The 16,851-nt window shown below is 47.0% G+C and overlaps 1 protein-coding gene across 1 annotated transcript in view; it reads left to right on the forward strand.

Moving 5' to 3' along the window:
• The window catches only part of STK3 (serine/threonine kinase 3), a 298,009-nt gene that overhangs the window by 139,631 nt on the left and 141,527 nt on the right, over window positions 1–16,851 (forward strand). Inside the window, exons 7-8 of the mRNA XM_054019296.1 lie at window positions 1,379–1,516; window positions 15,290–15,415. Coding sequence (XP_053875271.1) covers window positions 1,379–1,516; window positions 15,290–15,415 — 264 coding nt within the window. The remainder of the gene's footprint in view (window positions 1–1,378; window positions 1,517–15,289; window positions 15,416–16,851) is intronic.

The following is a 16,851-nucleotide window of genomic DNA, read 5'->3' on the forward strand; positions in this document are numbered from 1 at the left end:
GGCTTACTGGAAGGTCCTGGTGTGTGGGGGCATATGGATGCACATGGCCTTGGGGGTGGGTTCTGGGTGCAGGGGGAATGGGACTCTGTAGGGGGGGTCCAGGTGAAGGTGGTTGGGGCTCTGCAGGGAGGGTTTGTGTGTGGGCAATATCGCGCTTGTTGGGGCATCTGGGTGTGGGGGGCTAAGCAGGGGAGAGTGGGGCTTGGTGAGGTGGGGGTCTGGGTGCAATTGGTTGAGGATTAGTCGGGTAAGAATCTGGGTTTGGGGGGGCTCATTGGGGTGGTCTATGTGCAGGAGTGTGGGGCTCATTGGGGTGGGGTTTGAGTGTGAGGGCTAAGTAAGGGATGGCCTGGGTGCAGGGTTGGGGGTCTGGATGTCCTGGCCCCAGCCCGGGCCGCAGCCCCGGCCGCTCCTTGCAAGGGAAGAGGAAGTCCGGTCCTCCCAGAGCCCAGACTAGCAGCTGAGCCCAGTGCAGGCTAGGAGCCACTGGCCAGGCCATCCCCATTCCCACTCCAAACACCTGAAACAATGCGCTGGCGCTGCTGGGGAGGGGCCCACGATTGTTCTTGCGCCTTTCCTTTGCTTCCCTTCCCTGACAGAAGTCATTTTTCTGCAGGGAAGCAAAAAATCCCCAGGGGACATGAATTCTGCGTATGTGCAGTGGTGCAGAATTCCCCCGGGAGTACTACCTGGAGAATTTCTCTGTATGTGGTTTTCAACAAATAGGATAAAATGTTGCCATTTTCACAATTTCTATAAGACCTTTTCATACCAGTAAGCTAGTGACATGATTTTGTTTATATTTTATTGTTGCAGTGTGCCTTAAGTGGCATTTTATCCATTTTTAGAATTAGTTTTAAATCACATCGGCAGAATCAAGGTGTTTGTTTACACCTGAATATTTTAGAATGCAAAAGTAAATAGGATTGATCTGACTTTCTTCAGCAATTTTGCTTGTACAAAATTGAAATTAACTTAAGAGATGGGAAGTGGATCTGGTTCTCAATAGCAATATTTTTAGATATATCTGCAGAACCAGGAAGTGCCCTAACTTCTGCTAAGAGGTTCTGAAAGGGCGAAATCTTCTCTCGAGACTGATAACAGTAATAGATAAAATAAAGAATGATGTGCTCAATGAGGTACAATTTAAATAGAGGAAATCTAATGGGAAATAGCTGCATTGGTAGCAGATGGATTTGCTTCCTGAATCTCAATCATATTGGAAATTCTAGACCAGTTAAAATTTGTCTTCCAGATTCTCAGTCTGATTTAAAAAAAAAAAAAAAGTGGAGAAAGCCATGTGTTTATTTGGCTACAGTGTTATGATTTTTGCTGATTTTTTTCACCTTTCTATTTTTGTTTTATTTTTTTTAACTAGGCTATTTTTATGATTCCCACGAATCCACCGCCAACATTCCGGAAACCGGAGCTCTGGTCTGATGAGTTTACTGATTTTGTGAAAAAATGTTTAGTGAAGAATCCTGAGCAGAGAGCTACGGCAACACAACTCCTACAGGTAGGGTTACCATATTTCAGCAAGCAAAAAAGAGGACGGGAGGAGCCCTGCCCCCGTCCTGCCCTAGTCCCGCTCCTGCCCCTTCGACTGGCTCCCACTTCCCGCCCCACTCAGAACTCTCAACCCTCCCCCTGCCTCTTGTCCCCTGACTGCCCCCTCCTGAGACCCTCCCCCCATCCTAACTGGCCCCCTAGGACCCTACCTGTACCCTAACTGCCCCAACCCTTATCCACACCCCCACCCCCAGACAGACCCCTGGGACTCCCACGCCCCATCCAACCACTCCCCACCCCCTGACAGCCCCCCCAACTCCCGACCCATCTAAACCCCTCTGCTCCCTGTCCCCTGACTGCTCCGATCCCTCTCCCCACCCCTGCCCCCTGACAGCCCCGCCCCCAGAACTCCCTCCCCCCGCCCCACTCCTTGTCCCCTGACTGCCCTCTCCTGGGACCCCTGCTCCTAACTGCCCTCCAGAACCCCACCCCCTACCTAAGCCTCCCTGTTCCTTGTCCCCTAACTGCCCACTCCTAAGACCCCCCCCACCCTAACTGCCCCCCAGGATCCTACCCCCTAGCTGTACCCTGACTGCCCAAAACCTTATCCACACCTACCCCAGAAAGCCCCCCCCGAACTCCCGGCCCCCCCTCTCTTGACTGCCCCCTGCAGAACCTCCCTGCCCCTTCTCCAACCCCCTGGCCTCCTTACCCTGCCGCTTGTCCCGGCATGCTGGGCAGCAGGGGAGCGGGAGCTGGGGAGGAGCTCCAGACTGCCGGAGGCGATCTGCGAATGCAGGGAGGGAGGGAGGGAGGGAGTGATCTCTGCTGCAGGGGAAGCGGAGGAGGGGCTCTCTCTGGCTGTCTGAGCCCCATGTAAGTGGCATCATCCGGCCGGCTGCCCTGTTAGCCACGCACGCTCTGCATGGGGAGGGGAAATCCGGACATTTACAAATTCCCCCCCGACGCTATTATTAGCTCAAAAAGCCGGACATGTCCGGGGGAATCCGGATGAATGGTAACCCTACTACAGGTCAGTATTTAAGTTGCGAAGGCAATGCATTCGCTTTGGTTTTCTGGCCTCAAGCCAGAACTTTTGTGAAGATTTCTAGGAACCAAGGGTCATTAGAAAATCTTGTTCTGGCCACATGCTCCTTCTTTTTTGAAGTTTATCTAACAAAATACAGAGATTCAAATAATAGCAAATGGTTACATAAGAAATAAAATCATAACGTGCATTCTAAAGCCAGACTTAATTAACTAGATAATCTCATGTCTTGTAGAGTGATGCAGGCCCAAAATCTTTGCAGGGTTTTACAAACAAGTTGGTTGGGTTTTGTAGGGATAACTTAGCTGACATGAGCAGGCCCAAGTTAAGACAAGACAAGCCTGAACAAGTAACTTCTGAACAAGCATGAACAAGTAATTGCTGAAACAACTAACTATTTGTGAATATATTTTTAGTAAAAAAGGGAGTAAGAAACTAAACTAAAATAAGCAGAAATAATAATATTGCCTTATGCAATCTGCCAAGTGATTGGTCTTTACATGTAAGTATAGCTGTTAGTAGCTAGGAAAGACATATATAAACTGTGTAGTATGTGACATGAACTGGAAATGTGGTACAGTATCACACTATGCCTAAACTCCCTGTGTCTCAGCCTTGCTAGTGTGGGCAAAGTAACCTGAGCGATGAGTGGAGTCGAACTGAGTTTTTTGGGTCCCAGAGACCCGGATAAAATGTTTTTCCAGAACTACACGACGTGTTCTGGATAAGCCAAGTGGAAAGGTCTGGAAGGGAATTCCAACAGGATCATGAGACAGGCATGCTGTCAGCTTGCTTTCCAGGTGAAGGACCCACTGTGTGGCTTTTCCCACCCCCCACCTCCAGATATACAAGTCCCTTCTTTTGGCTACATCTACACGATGCACTGTGCCACTACAGCCGCACCGCTAAAAGGTGCGTAGTGTAGCCACTGTTTGTCGGCATGAGAGAGTTCTCATGCTGACAAAAAACTTCCACCCCCAACGTGTGGTGGTAGCTTTGTCAGCAGGAGAGCTCTCCTGCTGACAAAGCGCTGTTCACACCGGTGCTTTTTGTTGGCAAAACTTTTGTCGTTCTGGGGTGTGGTTTTTTCACACCCTGGAACAACAAAAGTTTTGTTGTTCAGGTTCCAGTGTAGACAAAGCCTTTGTCATTATTCATAAACAGGACACTCCTGCTGTTTTGTTTCTTTCTGTAGATTTTCTCTCGTGTGGATTTTGCAACCTTTTGACTGGCACTGGGTCTGTATTCAAATAGGTCTCCTTTTGAGGCAGACAACATACAAATGATCAGAAAGGGAGATAAATTTCCTGCCTAAAAGGAACCTGTGTGAGGCAAATTACCTCCTGGGGACCTGCTTTAAATCCAAGACCTCAAAACATAATTTTCAATATAGATATGACTCCTTAAATATTATCCGTACATACATTTCACAATGATTATGACTACCAGTGGGCTAATGGCTCTCAGTAGAGACCTTATGTATCACTCTTTGGTGAACTATTATACATATATCTGACCCAGAGGACCCCTGTAAAACTCTATGCATTCCCTATCCCCTCTGCCAGTTGGCATCAAGAGGTCCCTGGGTCACACCATGGCTGCCTGAAATCTGCATAGCAAGAAACGAGAATAATAGAACTGAACAATACAAGGGCTTTAGATTTCAAGAAAGCAAGTGTTGTGGAATTAGGAAATCTATTCGGTATGCTATTGTGAGAGGCTGTACTAAAATTCACAAGTGTAGAAGAGTGGGGAGACCTGAAAATACTAGGCTAGATTGTTTCGTTTATGGGGGAAACTAGTAAAAGGGTAAAATATACAACCCCAGTTTTCTCTTAAACTTTCTTTAAAAGTTTAAAAGAATTTTGACCCATTATATCAGTGCATGTTCAGAGAAACCACACATCTATTCCAGGCCAAACACCAAAGTTGACTATGCAGAGGCCAGTAGCGCTGCCTAGTTCCCTAAGTGACCATCTCCTTCCATGACAGCAGGAGTCCCATGCTTTCCCCTTCCATAGCTGCCTAAAAAACCCTAACTTTAGAGGCAGATGTTCCAAGGAACAGCTCGCATAAGTAGAACTGACTGGCTGACAGCAATATATCTGGTCAAAAAATAGAGAAAAAACATCATGAGAATTTTGACATTTTCCTTTACTTTTTTTTGTTAGTTTTTTCAATTTCAAAAATTCAAATTGAATTTCAAATTTCCTGTAGGTAATAATCCTACTTTAATAGGGGGATAGACTATATTACTACCTTGGCCTTCTGATCCTCTCATTTCTTTGATTCTTCATCCATAAGCATTTTGGACAGGCTAGTGGTTACATTTTAAATTTTAACAATGGCACCAATAAACAATCAAACTGGGTGAAAACAAAATTCTTCCTCGGGTTCTCAGATAGGTTGATGGGCAAGAAAATGCTAACTCCTGATGCCACAACAAGTTACATGGGTTCATTATTTACCAGCGCCACCTTAGCCTCAAAAATTATTCTCTTGGAAACTCATTTTTCCTTTAATTATTCAGAACCATAAATTCACCGCTAGGAGACTATTATCTTGTGTGACAAAGTTCCTCTTCTATCTTGGTGAGTCCTGCGCTTATTGGTGGATTTTCTTGCCTCAGAGATTCACCATGAGGGTTGGGGAACAGCCCAGAGACCTTCCCCTCTGGGAGAACCCACAGTCCAGGTCAATTGGGAGGTTTGGGGGGAACCCGGGCCCGCCCTCTACTTCGGGTTCCAGCCCAGGGCCCTGTGGACTGCAGCTGTCTATAGTGCCTCCTGTAACAGCTACATGACAGTTACAACTCCCTGGGCTACTTCCCCATGGCCTCCTCCAAACACCTTCCTTATTCTCACCACAGGACCTTCCTCCAGGTGTCTGATAACGTTCGTGCTCCTCAGTCCTCCAGCAGCACACCCCCTCACTCTCAGCTCCTTGTGCCTCTTGCTCCCAGCTCCTCACACTCTCAGCACAAACTGAAGTGAGCTCCTTTTTAAAAGCCAAGTGCCCTGATTAGCCTGCCTTCATTGATTCTAGCAGCTTCTTCTTAATTGGCTCCAGGTGTCCTAATTAGCCTTCCTGCCTTAACTGGTTCTAGCAGGTTCCTGATTACTCTAGTGCAGCCCCTGCTCTGGTCACTCAGGGAACAGAAAACTACTCATCCAGTGACCAGTATATTTGCCCTCTACCAGACTCCTGTACCCCACTGGTCTGGGTCTGTCACATATCCCTCCCCCCTGCTCAACGCCAAGGGGTTGGGCAGCTTGGGACGCCAGACAGTGCACACGTGACAAGCCATCGGCGTTGCCATGATGGCTCCCTGCTGTGTGTTGCACATGGAATTGGAAAGGTTGGAGGGATAAGAACCATCTGGTCACCCTTGTGTTCTTCTCCTTGTTCCGCTGCATCCATTGAAGAGGGGCATGGTCGGTCACGAGGACAAATCTGAGCCCGAGCAGGTGGTAGCGCAATGTTTCCATGGCCCATTTTGCAGCGAGGCATTCTCTCTCCACCACTGCATATTTTTGTTCCCTTTCCGACTGAGGTATAGAATTGGGTGTTCCTCCTCCCCGACCATCTGTGATAGAACGGCCCCCAACTCTACTTCCGATGCATTCGTCTGCAGAATAAACTCCTTGGTGAAATCAGGGGCTATCAGTACGGGGTTATTGCAGAGGGCAGTCCGTAGGTCTGTGAATGCTTCCTCTGCTGCGTCAGACCATCTCACCAGATCAGGTCCATGGGCTTTCACTAGGTCTGTCAGGGGGCTTGCCCTTGTGGCAAAGTGGGGGATAAATCGTCGGTAATACCCCACCACACCTAGGAACGCCCGGACTTGTTTCTTGCGACTTGGTCGGGGCCAATTTTGGATGGCCTCTAACTTGTTCACTTGGGGCTTTACCAGACCTTTTCCCACAACGTAGCCAAGATATTTGGCCTCTGTAAACCCTACAGCACACTTGGCAGGGTTTGCTGTAAGGCCAGCTTGCCTGAAGGTATCGAGGACTGCCTCCACCTTCTCCAGGTGGGTTTCCCAGTCTGGGGTATGAATGACCACATCGTCCAAGTAGGCAGCAGCATAACTGTTGTGCGGGCATAATAGCTGGTCCATGAGGCGCTGGAAGGTAGCTGAGGACCCATGTAGTTCAAAGGGGAGGACAGTATATTGAAAAAGACCCTCTGATGTAGAGAACGCAGTCTTTTCCTTTGCGTCTTCCGCAAGGGGAATCTGCCAGTACCCCTTTGTCAAGTCTAGGGTAGTCAAGTACCGGCATTACTCAGACAATCCACTAGCTCATCTACGCGAGGTATGGGATACGCGTCGAACTGGGATACTTCGTTTAGTCGCCAGAAGTCGTTGCAAAATCTTGTGGTGCCATCAGGTTTGGGCACCAGCACGATTGAGTTGGACCACTGACTATGGGATTCTTCGATGATCCCCAACTCCAGCATTTTTTTTACTTCTGCTTTTATTTCCTCCCTTTTTGCCGCTGGCACCCGATAGAGCCTCATTGTTACTCTGGCCCCAGGGTTCGTGACGATGTGGTGATATGTCTCGGTTGTTTGACCCGGTTTTGTCGAGAACACATCTTGGTTCCGGAAGATCATCTCAGACACCTCATTCTTCTGGTCTGGTGTTAAATCAGGAAACACTCTCAGCTGTTTGGAAGGCTTGTTTTCCTGGGTTAGGTCTTTTTGGACCGTTGTGCATGCCTCTTGTGCATGCCAGGGTTTCAGAAGGTTAACGTGATAAATCTGTTCTTGTTTTCTGCGTCCTGGCTGCCGCACCTTGTAGGTTACTTCCCCCACGGGTTCAACCACCTCATAGGGCCCCTGCCATTGGGCCAGAAGCTTGCTTTCTGCCGTGGGTACCAACACCATAACCCGATCCCCTGGTTAGAACTGTCGCACTTTTGCCTGGCGATTGTAATGGGTTCGCTGGGCCTCCTGTGCCTTCTCCAAATATTCCTGTACAATAGGGGTAACCCGGGCTATCCGGTCTCGCATCTGCATTACATGCTCTATTATATTTTCCCCCTTATTGGGTTCCTCTTCCCAGATCTCTTTGGCGATATCTAGTATGCAACGGGGGTGACACCCATATAATAACTCGAAGGGAGAAAACCCAGTTGAGGCCTGTGGTACCTCCAGGATAGCGAACATAAGGTAGGGTGGTAGGGTGTCCCAATCCTTCCCATCCCGACTTATCACCTTCCTTATCATAGCCTTGAGGGTTCGGTTAAACCTTTCTACCAACCCATCAGCCTGCGGATGGTAGACCGAAGTTCTCAGAGTATGTATATGGAGCAGTGTACAGAGGTCCTTCATTAGCTTCGACATAAATGGGGTTCCTTGGTCGGTTAATATCTCCTTCGGTAGGCCCATTCGGGCAAAGATCCCTACCAGCTCTTTGGCTATAGTTTCTGGGTAGCGAGTAGCATAGTCCAAAACAACAAGTATATATTGGTGGCCCCGAGCCGTCTTCTCCAGGGGTCCCACTAGGTCCATGGCTATTCGCTCGAAGGGGACCTCTATGATGGGAAGGGGTACTAAAGGTGCCCTCAAGTGGGGACGGGGACTGTGCAGCTGACACTCCGGGCAGGAGGCACAGTACCTCCGCACTTCTTCATGTACTCCGGGCCAGAAGAACCATCGTAGGACTCGTGCCAGGGTCTTCTCTACCCCCAAATGCCTCCCAAAAAGATGACTATGAGCAAGACTTAATACAGCGTTCTGGTGTTTTTGAGGTACTAAGATCTGCTGTACCTTCTGCCCCTGTACTGGTGCAACCCGGTATAAGAGATCCTTCTTCACTATGAAGTATGGTCCTGGTCCCTGGGTTTTTCCTTCCACGGGGACCCCATCTATTTCAGTCACCTCCTTCCTAATGTTGTCATACCTTGGGTCTTCTGCCTGGTCCCGTCCAAAACTTCCTCTCCCGGGGCTAATCTGCCCAGGATCTAGGGGCCCTCTCTGTTGCCTCTACTGGTTCAGAAGCATTAGGGTGGGGGTCAGACTCAGGTGCTTCTCCCTCCTGCTTGGCCACCTTTTCAGCTGCGTGGGTCCGCCTACCTACAAGAGCGACCCTCTGGCTTTGGGTCAGTATTCGGGTTCCCAAGGCCTTAGCTGCCCTTCTTTCCCTTTTTGTCTTTCTACCCTGTCTGGGAGTGGAGAACAAATCTGGGGATATTTCAGAGAAGATTGGGGGTTGACAGTCTGCTGTGGATGAGTCATCAATTTTAGGGTCCCCGTCTTTCTCCAATCCCCCTACTGGGAGTAAGTTTCTACACCCTGGGAAGTCCCTCCCTATGAGCACTGGGTATGAGAGTTTAGGGACTACACCTGCAGCTACCTCAGTAGTATTCCCTTGGATCTCGATTTTTACTGGGATGGTGTTGTAGTAACTAACTGTCCAATGGACACATGTTATCCCCATATGTTTAGCCTTCAGCCGCTGACTACGCTTCACGAGCTTCCCTGAGATAAGCGTGATAGCACTCCCCGAATCAACCAGTGCCGTGGTCCCTACCCCATTTAGTTTCACTGGTCTGGTATACATATGTGGGGTTAGTGAGACCCCCACAAGGTGGATTAGGGAGCATGGATCTGCCCGGTTCCACTGCATAGGCTCCTCAGCATTGGGACACTGTGCAGGTATGTGTCCCCACTCCCCGCAGGCATAACATCTGTATGGAGCCCTAGGTGTTCCCCGGTCTCTTGGTTTGGGCAGTCTAACATCACGATCCTCTTCTCCCTCAGTGCTCCGACTCTTTGTGGCCTCTAATTGGCCTTCAGCCTCTCTCTTTTTCCACCTGGGCCCTCCTGGTGGCCCAGTCACCCGAACTTTAGGGCTTGGTGCTGCTAGTTTAACCCGGGGTGCCTCTTCCTTAACTGGTCGGGTCAGCTCCCTCGCTGTCCTTCGCCTCTCTACCAGGGCGACAACCTCATCATAGGTGGAGGGTTTGTTCTGGCTTAACCAGGCACGAAGGTCTGGTGGTAGTCCCCTCATGTATCGGTCGGTGACCAGAACCGCTAGTATCTCTTCCGGACTCCGGGACTCTGTTTGCAACCACTTTTGTGCTAGATGGATGAGGTCATACAATTGGGACCGTGGGGTTTTGTCTTCCTGGTACCTCCAACTGTGATACCGCTGGGCCCGCACTGCTGTCGTTACCCCAGATCTGGCCAGGATCTCTGCTTTCAGCTGGGGGTAGTCTGCCGCAGCCTCTTCAGGAAGATCATGGTAGGCCTTCTGGGCCTCCCGCCACAGGAATGGGGCAAGGATGCCAGACCACTGATCTCGAGGCCAGGCCTCCCGTAGGGCTGTCCTTTCAAAGGCCAGATGGTATGCCTCTACATCATCCTTCCGTGTCATTTTCTGCAGCCAATGGCTGGCCCGTATGAGCCGCATCCCATCATGGCCGTGATTCAGCTCTGTAATGGACTTTACCTGGTTTACCGGTTCCCGCAACATAGCTCGGTCTTGAGCAGCCTGGTCCATCAGCAGGCGATTGGTCTCTTGTTTGAGCCGCACTGCCTCCTGTTGGGCGGCTGCCTGGACACAGGTAGCCTCCTGCTGGGCCGCTGTAGCTTGTATCAGTGCCCGCACTACGTCATCCATTGTGGTGAAAAAAAATAAACCCTCTCTTTTTGTTTTTGTTTTTGTTTTTGTTTAAATTACCCTCTTTCTTCTGCCGCACTGTGCACCCCAAGATCCCACTCTTGACACCAGTGTGACAAAGTTCCTCCTCTATCTTGGTGGGTCCTGAGCTTATTGGCGGAATTTCTTGCCTCAGAGATTCACCATGTGGGTTGGGGAACAGCCCAGAGACCTTCCCCTCTGGGAGAACCCACAGTCCAGGTCAATTGGGAGGTTTGGGGGGAACCCGGGCCCGCCCTGTACTCCGGGTTCCAGCCCAGGGCCCTGTGGACTGCAGCTGTCTATAGTGCCTCCTGTAACAACTGCATGACAGCTACAACTCCCTGGGCTACTTCCCCATGGCCTCCTCCAAACACCTTCCTTATTCTCACCAAAGGACCTTCCTCCTGGTGTCTGATTAACACTTGTGCTCCTCAGTCTTCCAGCAGCACACCCTCTCACTCTCAGCTCCTTGTGCCTCTTGCTCCCAGCTCCTCACACTCCCACCACAAACTGAAGTGAGTTCAAGTATCAAAGGGGTAGCCATATTAGTCTGAATCTGTAAAAAGCAACAGAGGGTCCTGTGGCACCTTTAAGACTAACAGAAGTATTGGGAGCATAAGCTTTCGTGGGTAAGAACCTCACTTCTTCAGATGCAAGTAATGGAAATTTCCAGAGGCAGGTATAAATCAGTATGGAGATAGGGAGGGTGAGGTGCTCTGCTAGCAGTTGAGGTGTGAACACCAAGGGAGGAGAAACTGCTTCTGTAGCTGGATAGTCATTCACAGTCTTTGTTTAATCCTGATCTGATGGTGTCAAATTTGCAAATGAACTGGAGCTCAGCAGTTTCTCTTTGGAGTCTGGTCCTGAAGTTTTTTTGCTGTAATATGGCTACCTTTACATCTGGTATTGTGTGGCCAGGGAGGTTGAAGTGTTCTCCTACAGGTTTTTGTATATTACCATTCCTGATATCTGACTTGTGTCCATTTATCCTCTTGCATAGTGACTGTCCAGTTTGGCCAATGTACATAGCAGAGGGGCATTGCTGGCACACGATGGCATATATAACATTGGTGGATGTGCAGGTGAATGAGTCGGTGATATTGTAGCTGATCTGGTTAGGTTCTGTGATGGTGTTGCTGGTGTAGATATGTGGGCAGAGTTGGCATCGAGGTTTGTTGCATGGGTTGATTCCTGAGTTAGAGTTGTTATGGTGCGGTGCGTGGTTGCTGGTGAGAATATGCTTAATGTTGGTAGGTTGTCTGTGAGCAAGGACTGGCCTGCCTCTCAAGGACTGTGAAAGTGCGGGATCGTTGTCCAGGATGGGTTGTAAATCACTGATGATGCGTTGGAGAGATTTAAGCTGAGGCTGTAGGTGATGGCCAGTGGAGTTCTGCTGGTTTCTTTTTTGGGCCTGTCTTGTAGCAGGAGACCTCTGGGTACACGTCTGGCTCTGTTGATTTGTTTCTCTATTTCCTTGTGTGGGTATCATAGTTTTGAAAATGCTTGGTGAAGATCTTGTAGGTGTTGGTCTCCATCTGAGGGGTTGGAGCAGATGCGGTTGTACCTCAGCGCTTGGCTGTAGACGATGGATCGTGTGGTGTGTCCGGGGTGGAAGCTGGAGGCATGAAGGTAGGCATAGCGGTCGGTGGGTTTTCGGTATAGGGTGGTGATCTGGCCATCGCTTATTTGTACTGTGGTGTCTAGGAAGTGGACCTCCCGTGTGGATTGGTCCAGGCTGAGGTTGATGGTGAGGTGGAAGCTGTTGAAATCATGGTGGAATTCTTCTAGGGTCTCCTTCCCATGGGTCCAGATGATGATGTCATCAATGTAGCGTAGGTAGAGAAGGGGCGTGAGCGGATGAGAGCTGAGGAAGCGTTGTTCCAGGTCAGCCATAAAAATATTGGCATATTGTGGGGCCATGCGGGTGCCCATGGCGGTGCCAGTGGTCTGGAGGTATATATTGTCACCAAATTTGAAATAATTGCGCGTGAGGATAAAGTCACAGAGCTCAGCAACAAGCTGTGCTGTGTCATCATCAGGGATACTGTTCCTGAGAGCTTGTATTCCATCTGTGTGTGGGATGTTTGTGTAGAGAGCCTCCACATTCATGGTGTCTAGGATGGTGTTTTCTGGGAGGTCACCAATGCATTGTAGTTTTCTCAGGAAATCAGTGGTGTCACGGAGATAGCTAGGAGTGCTGGTGGCGTAGGGTCTGAGTAGGGAGTCCACATATCCAGACAGTCCTTCAGTGAGAGTGCCAATGCCCGAAATGATGGGGCATCCAGGATTTCCAGGTTTGTGGATCTTGGGTAGTAGATAGAATAACCCCGGTCGGGGCTCTAAGGGTATGTTGTTTTGTTCCTGTGTTAGTGTAGGGAATGTCCTGAGTAGATGGTGCAGTTTCCTAGTGTATTCCTCAGTGAGATCTGAGGAAAGTGGAAGTGAGCTCCTTTTTAAAACCCAGGTGCCCTGATTAGCCTGCCTTAATTGATTCTAACAGCTTCTTCTTAATTGGCTCCAGGTGTCCTAATTAGCCTGCCTGCCTTAACTGGTTCTAGCAGGTTCCTGATTACTCTAGTGCAGCCCCTGCTCTGGTCATTCAGGGAACAGAAAACTACTCATCCAGTGACCAGTATATTTGCCCTCTACCAGAATCCTGTACCCCACTGGTCTGGGTCTGTCACACTTGCCATGGAGATAAACCAAATCTCTGTGTTTTATATCAAATTTTTATTTTTCTGACTCCACTACAAAGAGATTAAAATTCTTACATTTACAGTATTAGTATGTAGTGCCAAAGAATGACCTAATTCAGAAATAAGGATATGAAGTACTTCCATATTCCTTCTATGATCACTGCTTCAAGCTGTAAGGTAAGTTGTGGCAGGACAGTATATAAAGAGAGCTTTAGATTTTAATCAGTCTGGTGAATCAGCATTCCGTATAAGGAAAAAACAATTTTATAGGCATTTTGATATTAGCCATGGTATTTGATAAGTTCAGAATGAACTCTGGAAATACTAATTTTCACTGAATACCTAAGTTACGTACGAATACAGCTGATCAATCCACTGTTTTATGCCATGTCACAAACATCAAGCCTTATTCCCCTCTTGTTTACATTATTGTAAATTGATTAACACCATGTATTTCTGTGGAGTGTCACCATTGTAAAGCTGGTGTGAGACAGACAAGAAACAGGCCATAGTTGAAAAAAGTAATAGTCTAAGGGCATGTGTACCCTACAAACTTAAGTAGACTTAAGTCGACGTACAGCCTGGGCTATATTTACTGCTGTTTTTCAAGTTCACAACCTGGGAGTGGGGAGCTTGAAGCCCAGGCTGCAGCCCAGCTCGAAGCTGGGAGCCAGGAGCCTCCACCTGGAACTGAGGGCCTGTGCTCTTAGCCCCTCCCCCCTCAGTCGGGCTGCTGCCTGGGCTCCCCACTCCTAGCTGGGCTGCTGCCCGGGCTCCCTGCTCCGATCCAGGCAGCTGCCCAGGCTTCCTGCTGGGAGCCTTGTTGCTGCCTGTGCTCCCAGCTCTCCGCTATGAGCCAGGCTGCCGCCTGGGCTTCTGCCTCCCTGCTGCAAGCCAGACTGATGCTCGGGTTCCTGGCTCCCAACTCCGAGCCAGGCTGCTGCCCGGGCTTCCAGATCCAAGTGGGGAGCTGGGAGGCAGCAGGGATCCCAGTGGGGAGCCAGGGGACAGCCCAGCTTGGCACGGAGAGCCAGGAGCCTGGATGGCAGCCCAGCTCCGAGTGGGGAGGCAGGGCAGCACCCTGGCTGGGAGTGGGGAGCCAGGAGCCTGGGGGACAGACGGGCTTTAGCTGGAGCCCCCCACCTGCCCCAGGGTGACAGCCCAAGCTGTGAGCTGGATGTGGGGTTCACATCAGGGAGCTTCAGTACAGAGCTGTGAAATTGAGAAGAATGACAGCCAACAGCTGATGTAAGTAAGGCAGTATCTACAGGGACATTGCGTTGCCCTAACTACACTGACATAAGCCCTATGCCTCTCGTGGAGGTGGAGTTGTTATTCTTTTGGTGTAGTAGGGCACTTACATTGGTGGGAGCAAGACTGTAGTGTAGACATGCCCTAAATTTCAAGGATAGACCCAGGTGTTGTCTCTGGAGTGCTCGTAGTTACATATTGAACAGCTACTTTGCTACGATTATGAATATAACAAAGAGATGTTAGATTGCGTCAGTAAAGCTCATCTTTTGAATGATAGGACATAGAAAGGAATAGTAAGGTAAAGGCTTCAATATTTAAGCTGAGACCAAGAAAAAGAAGCCAACTACTGAAATGCTCATTGCTGTTTTTTTAATTGTCGTTTTTCATTTGGTGTAATAACTTACTCTGCCAGTCTCAGAACTACAGGTCTGTTTTCTTGCTCTGAGAAATTCCATGTAAATACTAATGGAGAAATCGGAATATTCTGACAACAGGTGCTTAATAGACAGCAACATGCAGATGAAGAGGGGTAAATGATATTTTAAATGGTTTTGAATTAAAAAATAATCTGCCTGCTAAAAGGTAGTTGGGATTTTTTGCTTGTTTTACATTTCAGCATTGCAGATGATTAAATAATTCATGACATATTAAAATACAGGTTTGTTGAAGCAAGCAACAGCAATGGCTGCTCTGCTTATGGTCACTAATTTGTGTTGTCAGCTTGTTAAGATTAATTAAATGTTGTAACTGAATATCTGAAAAAGTTTATTTTTCTATGTCAGACAATCACCACTCTATTTATTTACTACCTAATCCACATTTCCTTTCAACAATTACACCCTCAACTATAAAGCAGTTGTATTATATAGTTACATTTTCCCATGGCTTGCTGTATAAAAAACCCAAATAAATAAAAAAGCTAAATTTTATTTAGTTGCAAAGCAGCTAAGAGGGATCATATATTTCCTGAACCTAGATTTTAATTTCTGTCTGATGTGAAAGACTATTTATCGCTAAAGTCTTTGATGTTGAATAACATGTTATTTTTAACATCTGTTACTTGTAATTAAGTTGTAGCTGAAAAGTATTTGTTGGATTTCTGTTATATAATTTCATGGTTTTGTTTTCTAGCATACTTTTATTAAGAATGCCAAACCAGTCTCAATTTTAAGAGATCTGATCACAGAAGCTATGGAGATCAAGGCAAAGAGGCATGAGGAACAACAAAGGGAGCTGGAAGAGGAGGAAGAAAACTCGGTGTGTTTTTTTTTTTTTAAAGTATTTTGTGTATTAAGTATTTTTTTGTAATTTTTTCAACAGACACACATACATATATATATATATAGATAGATATATGTGTGTGTGTAGTGTATGTATATATGTTTTGAATCCTCTTAACTGTTCTTCAGCATGCAAGGTTTGAGCTTTCACCTTTATTCATGTTGAGTAATACTCCTGTGACTACTGCAGCATCAGCCTGTTCTCAATCCAGCTTTACCTAGTTGTAGTGATATGAGCTCTTTTTAGAATAAAGATGCCATTTCTACTTTAACTATGGTACACTACAGTAAATGAAAATGTCCAGGCTAATGTTTTAAAAAATGAGTCGAGATATTCAAATTAGGCTTATAAATCCAAATTTAGGCACCCGAATAAGTATTCTGATTTTCAAAAGTTAGGAGTATCCCACAGCTTTCCCTGAAGTCAGTTATAGAAAACAGTTATCTAAAATAGAGAATTAGTGATTTGTGAATTGTGTTGGTTGATGTTGCTATTTTCACATTATGCCCATGATTTTTCTTGCAGGTCTGTTAGGGAAGCAGATTAGGAGGTAAATAGGATTTATGTTGTTTGTTTTGTGGTACTAAGAGTAAATCATTCTTCCTTCATTTTATTACTCTCTCTAAATTATTTATTTTAGTGCAGGCCTGTGAAATGTAGACAAGGAGATAACCATATACAATAGAAAAAGACATTAATTCTGTGTGTTTCAAACAAACGCATTGCCACATGTCATTGGAAGAACCAAGGTCATACAGGAGCAAGGCTGAGTAAAAAAGTTGGTGGCTTGAATACTAATATGAACCTCACAGTTCTGAACAAATTGAAAAGCATACATTTTGGTAATGTATAGCATTTCACAACTTGAACTAAAGAAGCTTTGTTAGGTACTCTGGATTTTAGGATGATGATGTGCATATAATGATACATTCCAGTCAAATAATGTAGAAAGTTTGCTTTGGATCTGGCATAAGATATGTTCTATGTTTACAGGATACGTATGTGTTGTAACAATGTCTTAACACTGACTGAGAGTAAGTGTTTTTAAAATTGGTTAATTTTGGATAGTATTTGTCTAGTCAGTTATAAAACAAGCTGGGAAGAATGGAATTAGCCTTCCTATGTCAAGAAACACACCCTGATATGGAATTTTGTGACTTCATATGCAGTTTTGTTGTTTGCTACTTAATTTATAGGAGAGGAGACTTTATTGGCAGGCCACTGAACTGATTTTAATTCAGATTCTTACAAGTGGTCCACAAATAACTATATGCTGGAGTAGAATTTCAGTTCATTAAATGATCCTTAAAAAGATGAATTTGTTGCAGACCTTTAAAAAACACCTTTGTTGGCATGTTTTTCTTCCTACTTACCACCTCCTGAGCTCTCAAACTCAAATATTTTGGTCTAAG

This window comes from Malaclemys terrapin, chromosome 2 (assembly GCF_027887155.1).
Source record: "Malaclemys terrapin pileata isolate rMalTer1 chromosome 2, rMalTer1.hap1, whole genome shotgun sequence".
Lineage (NCBI taxonomy): Eukaryota > Metazoa > Chordata > Testudines > Emydidae > Malaclemys > Malaclemys terrapin.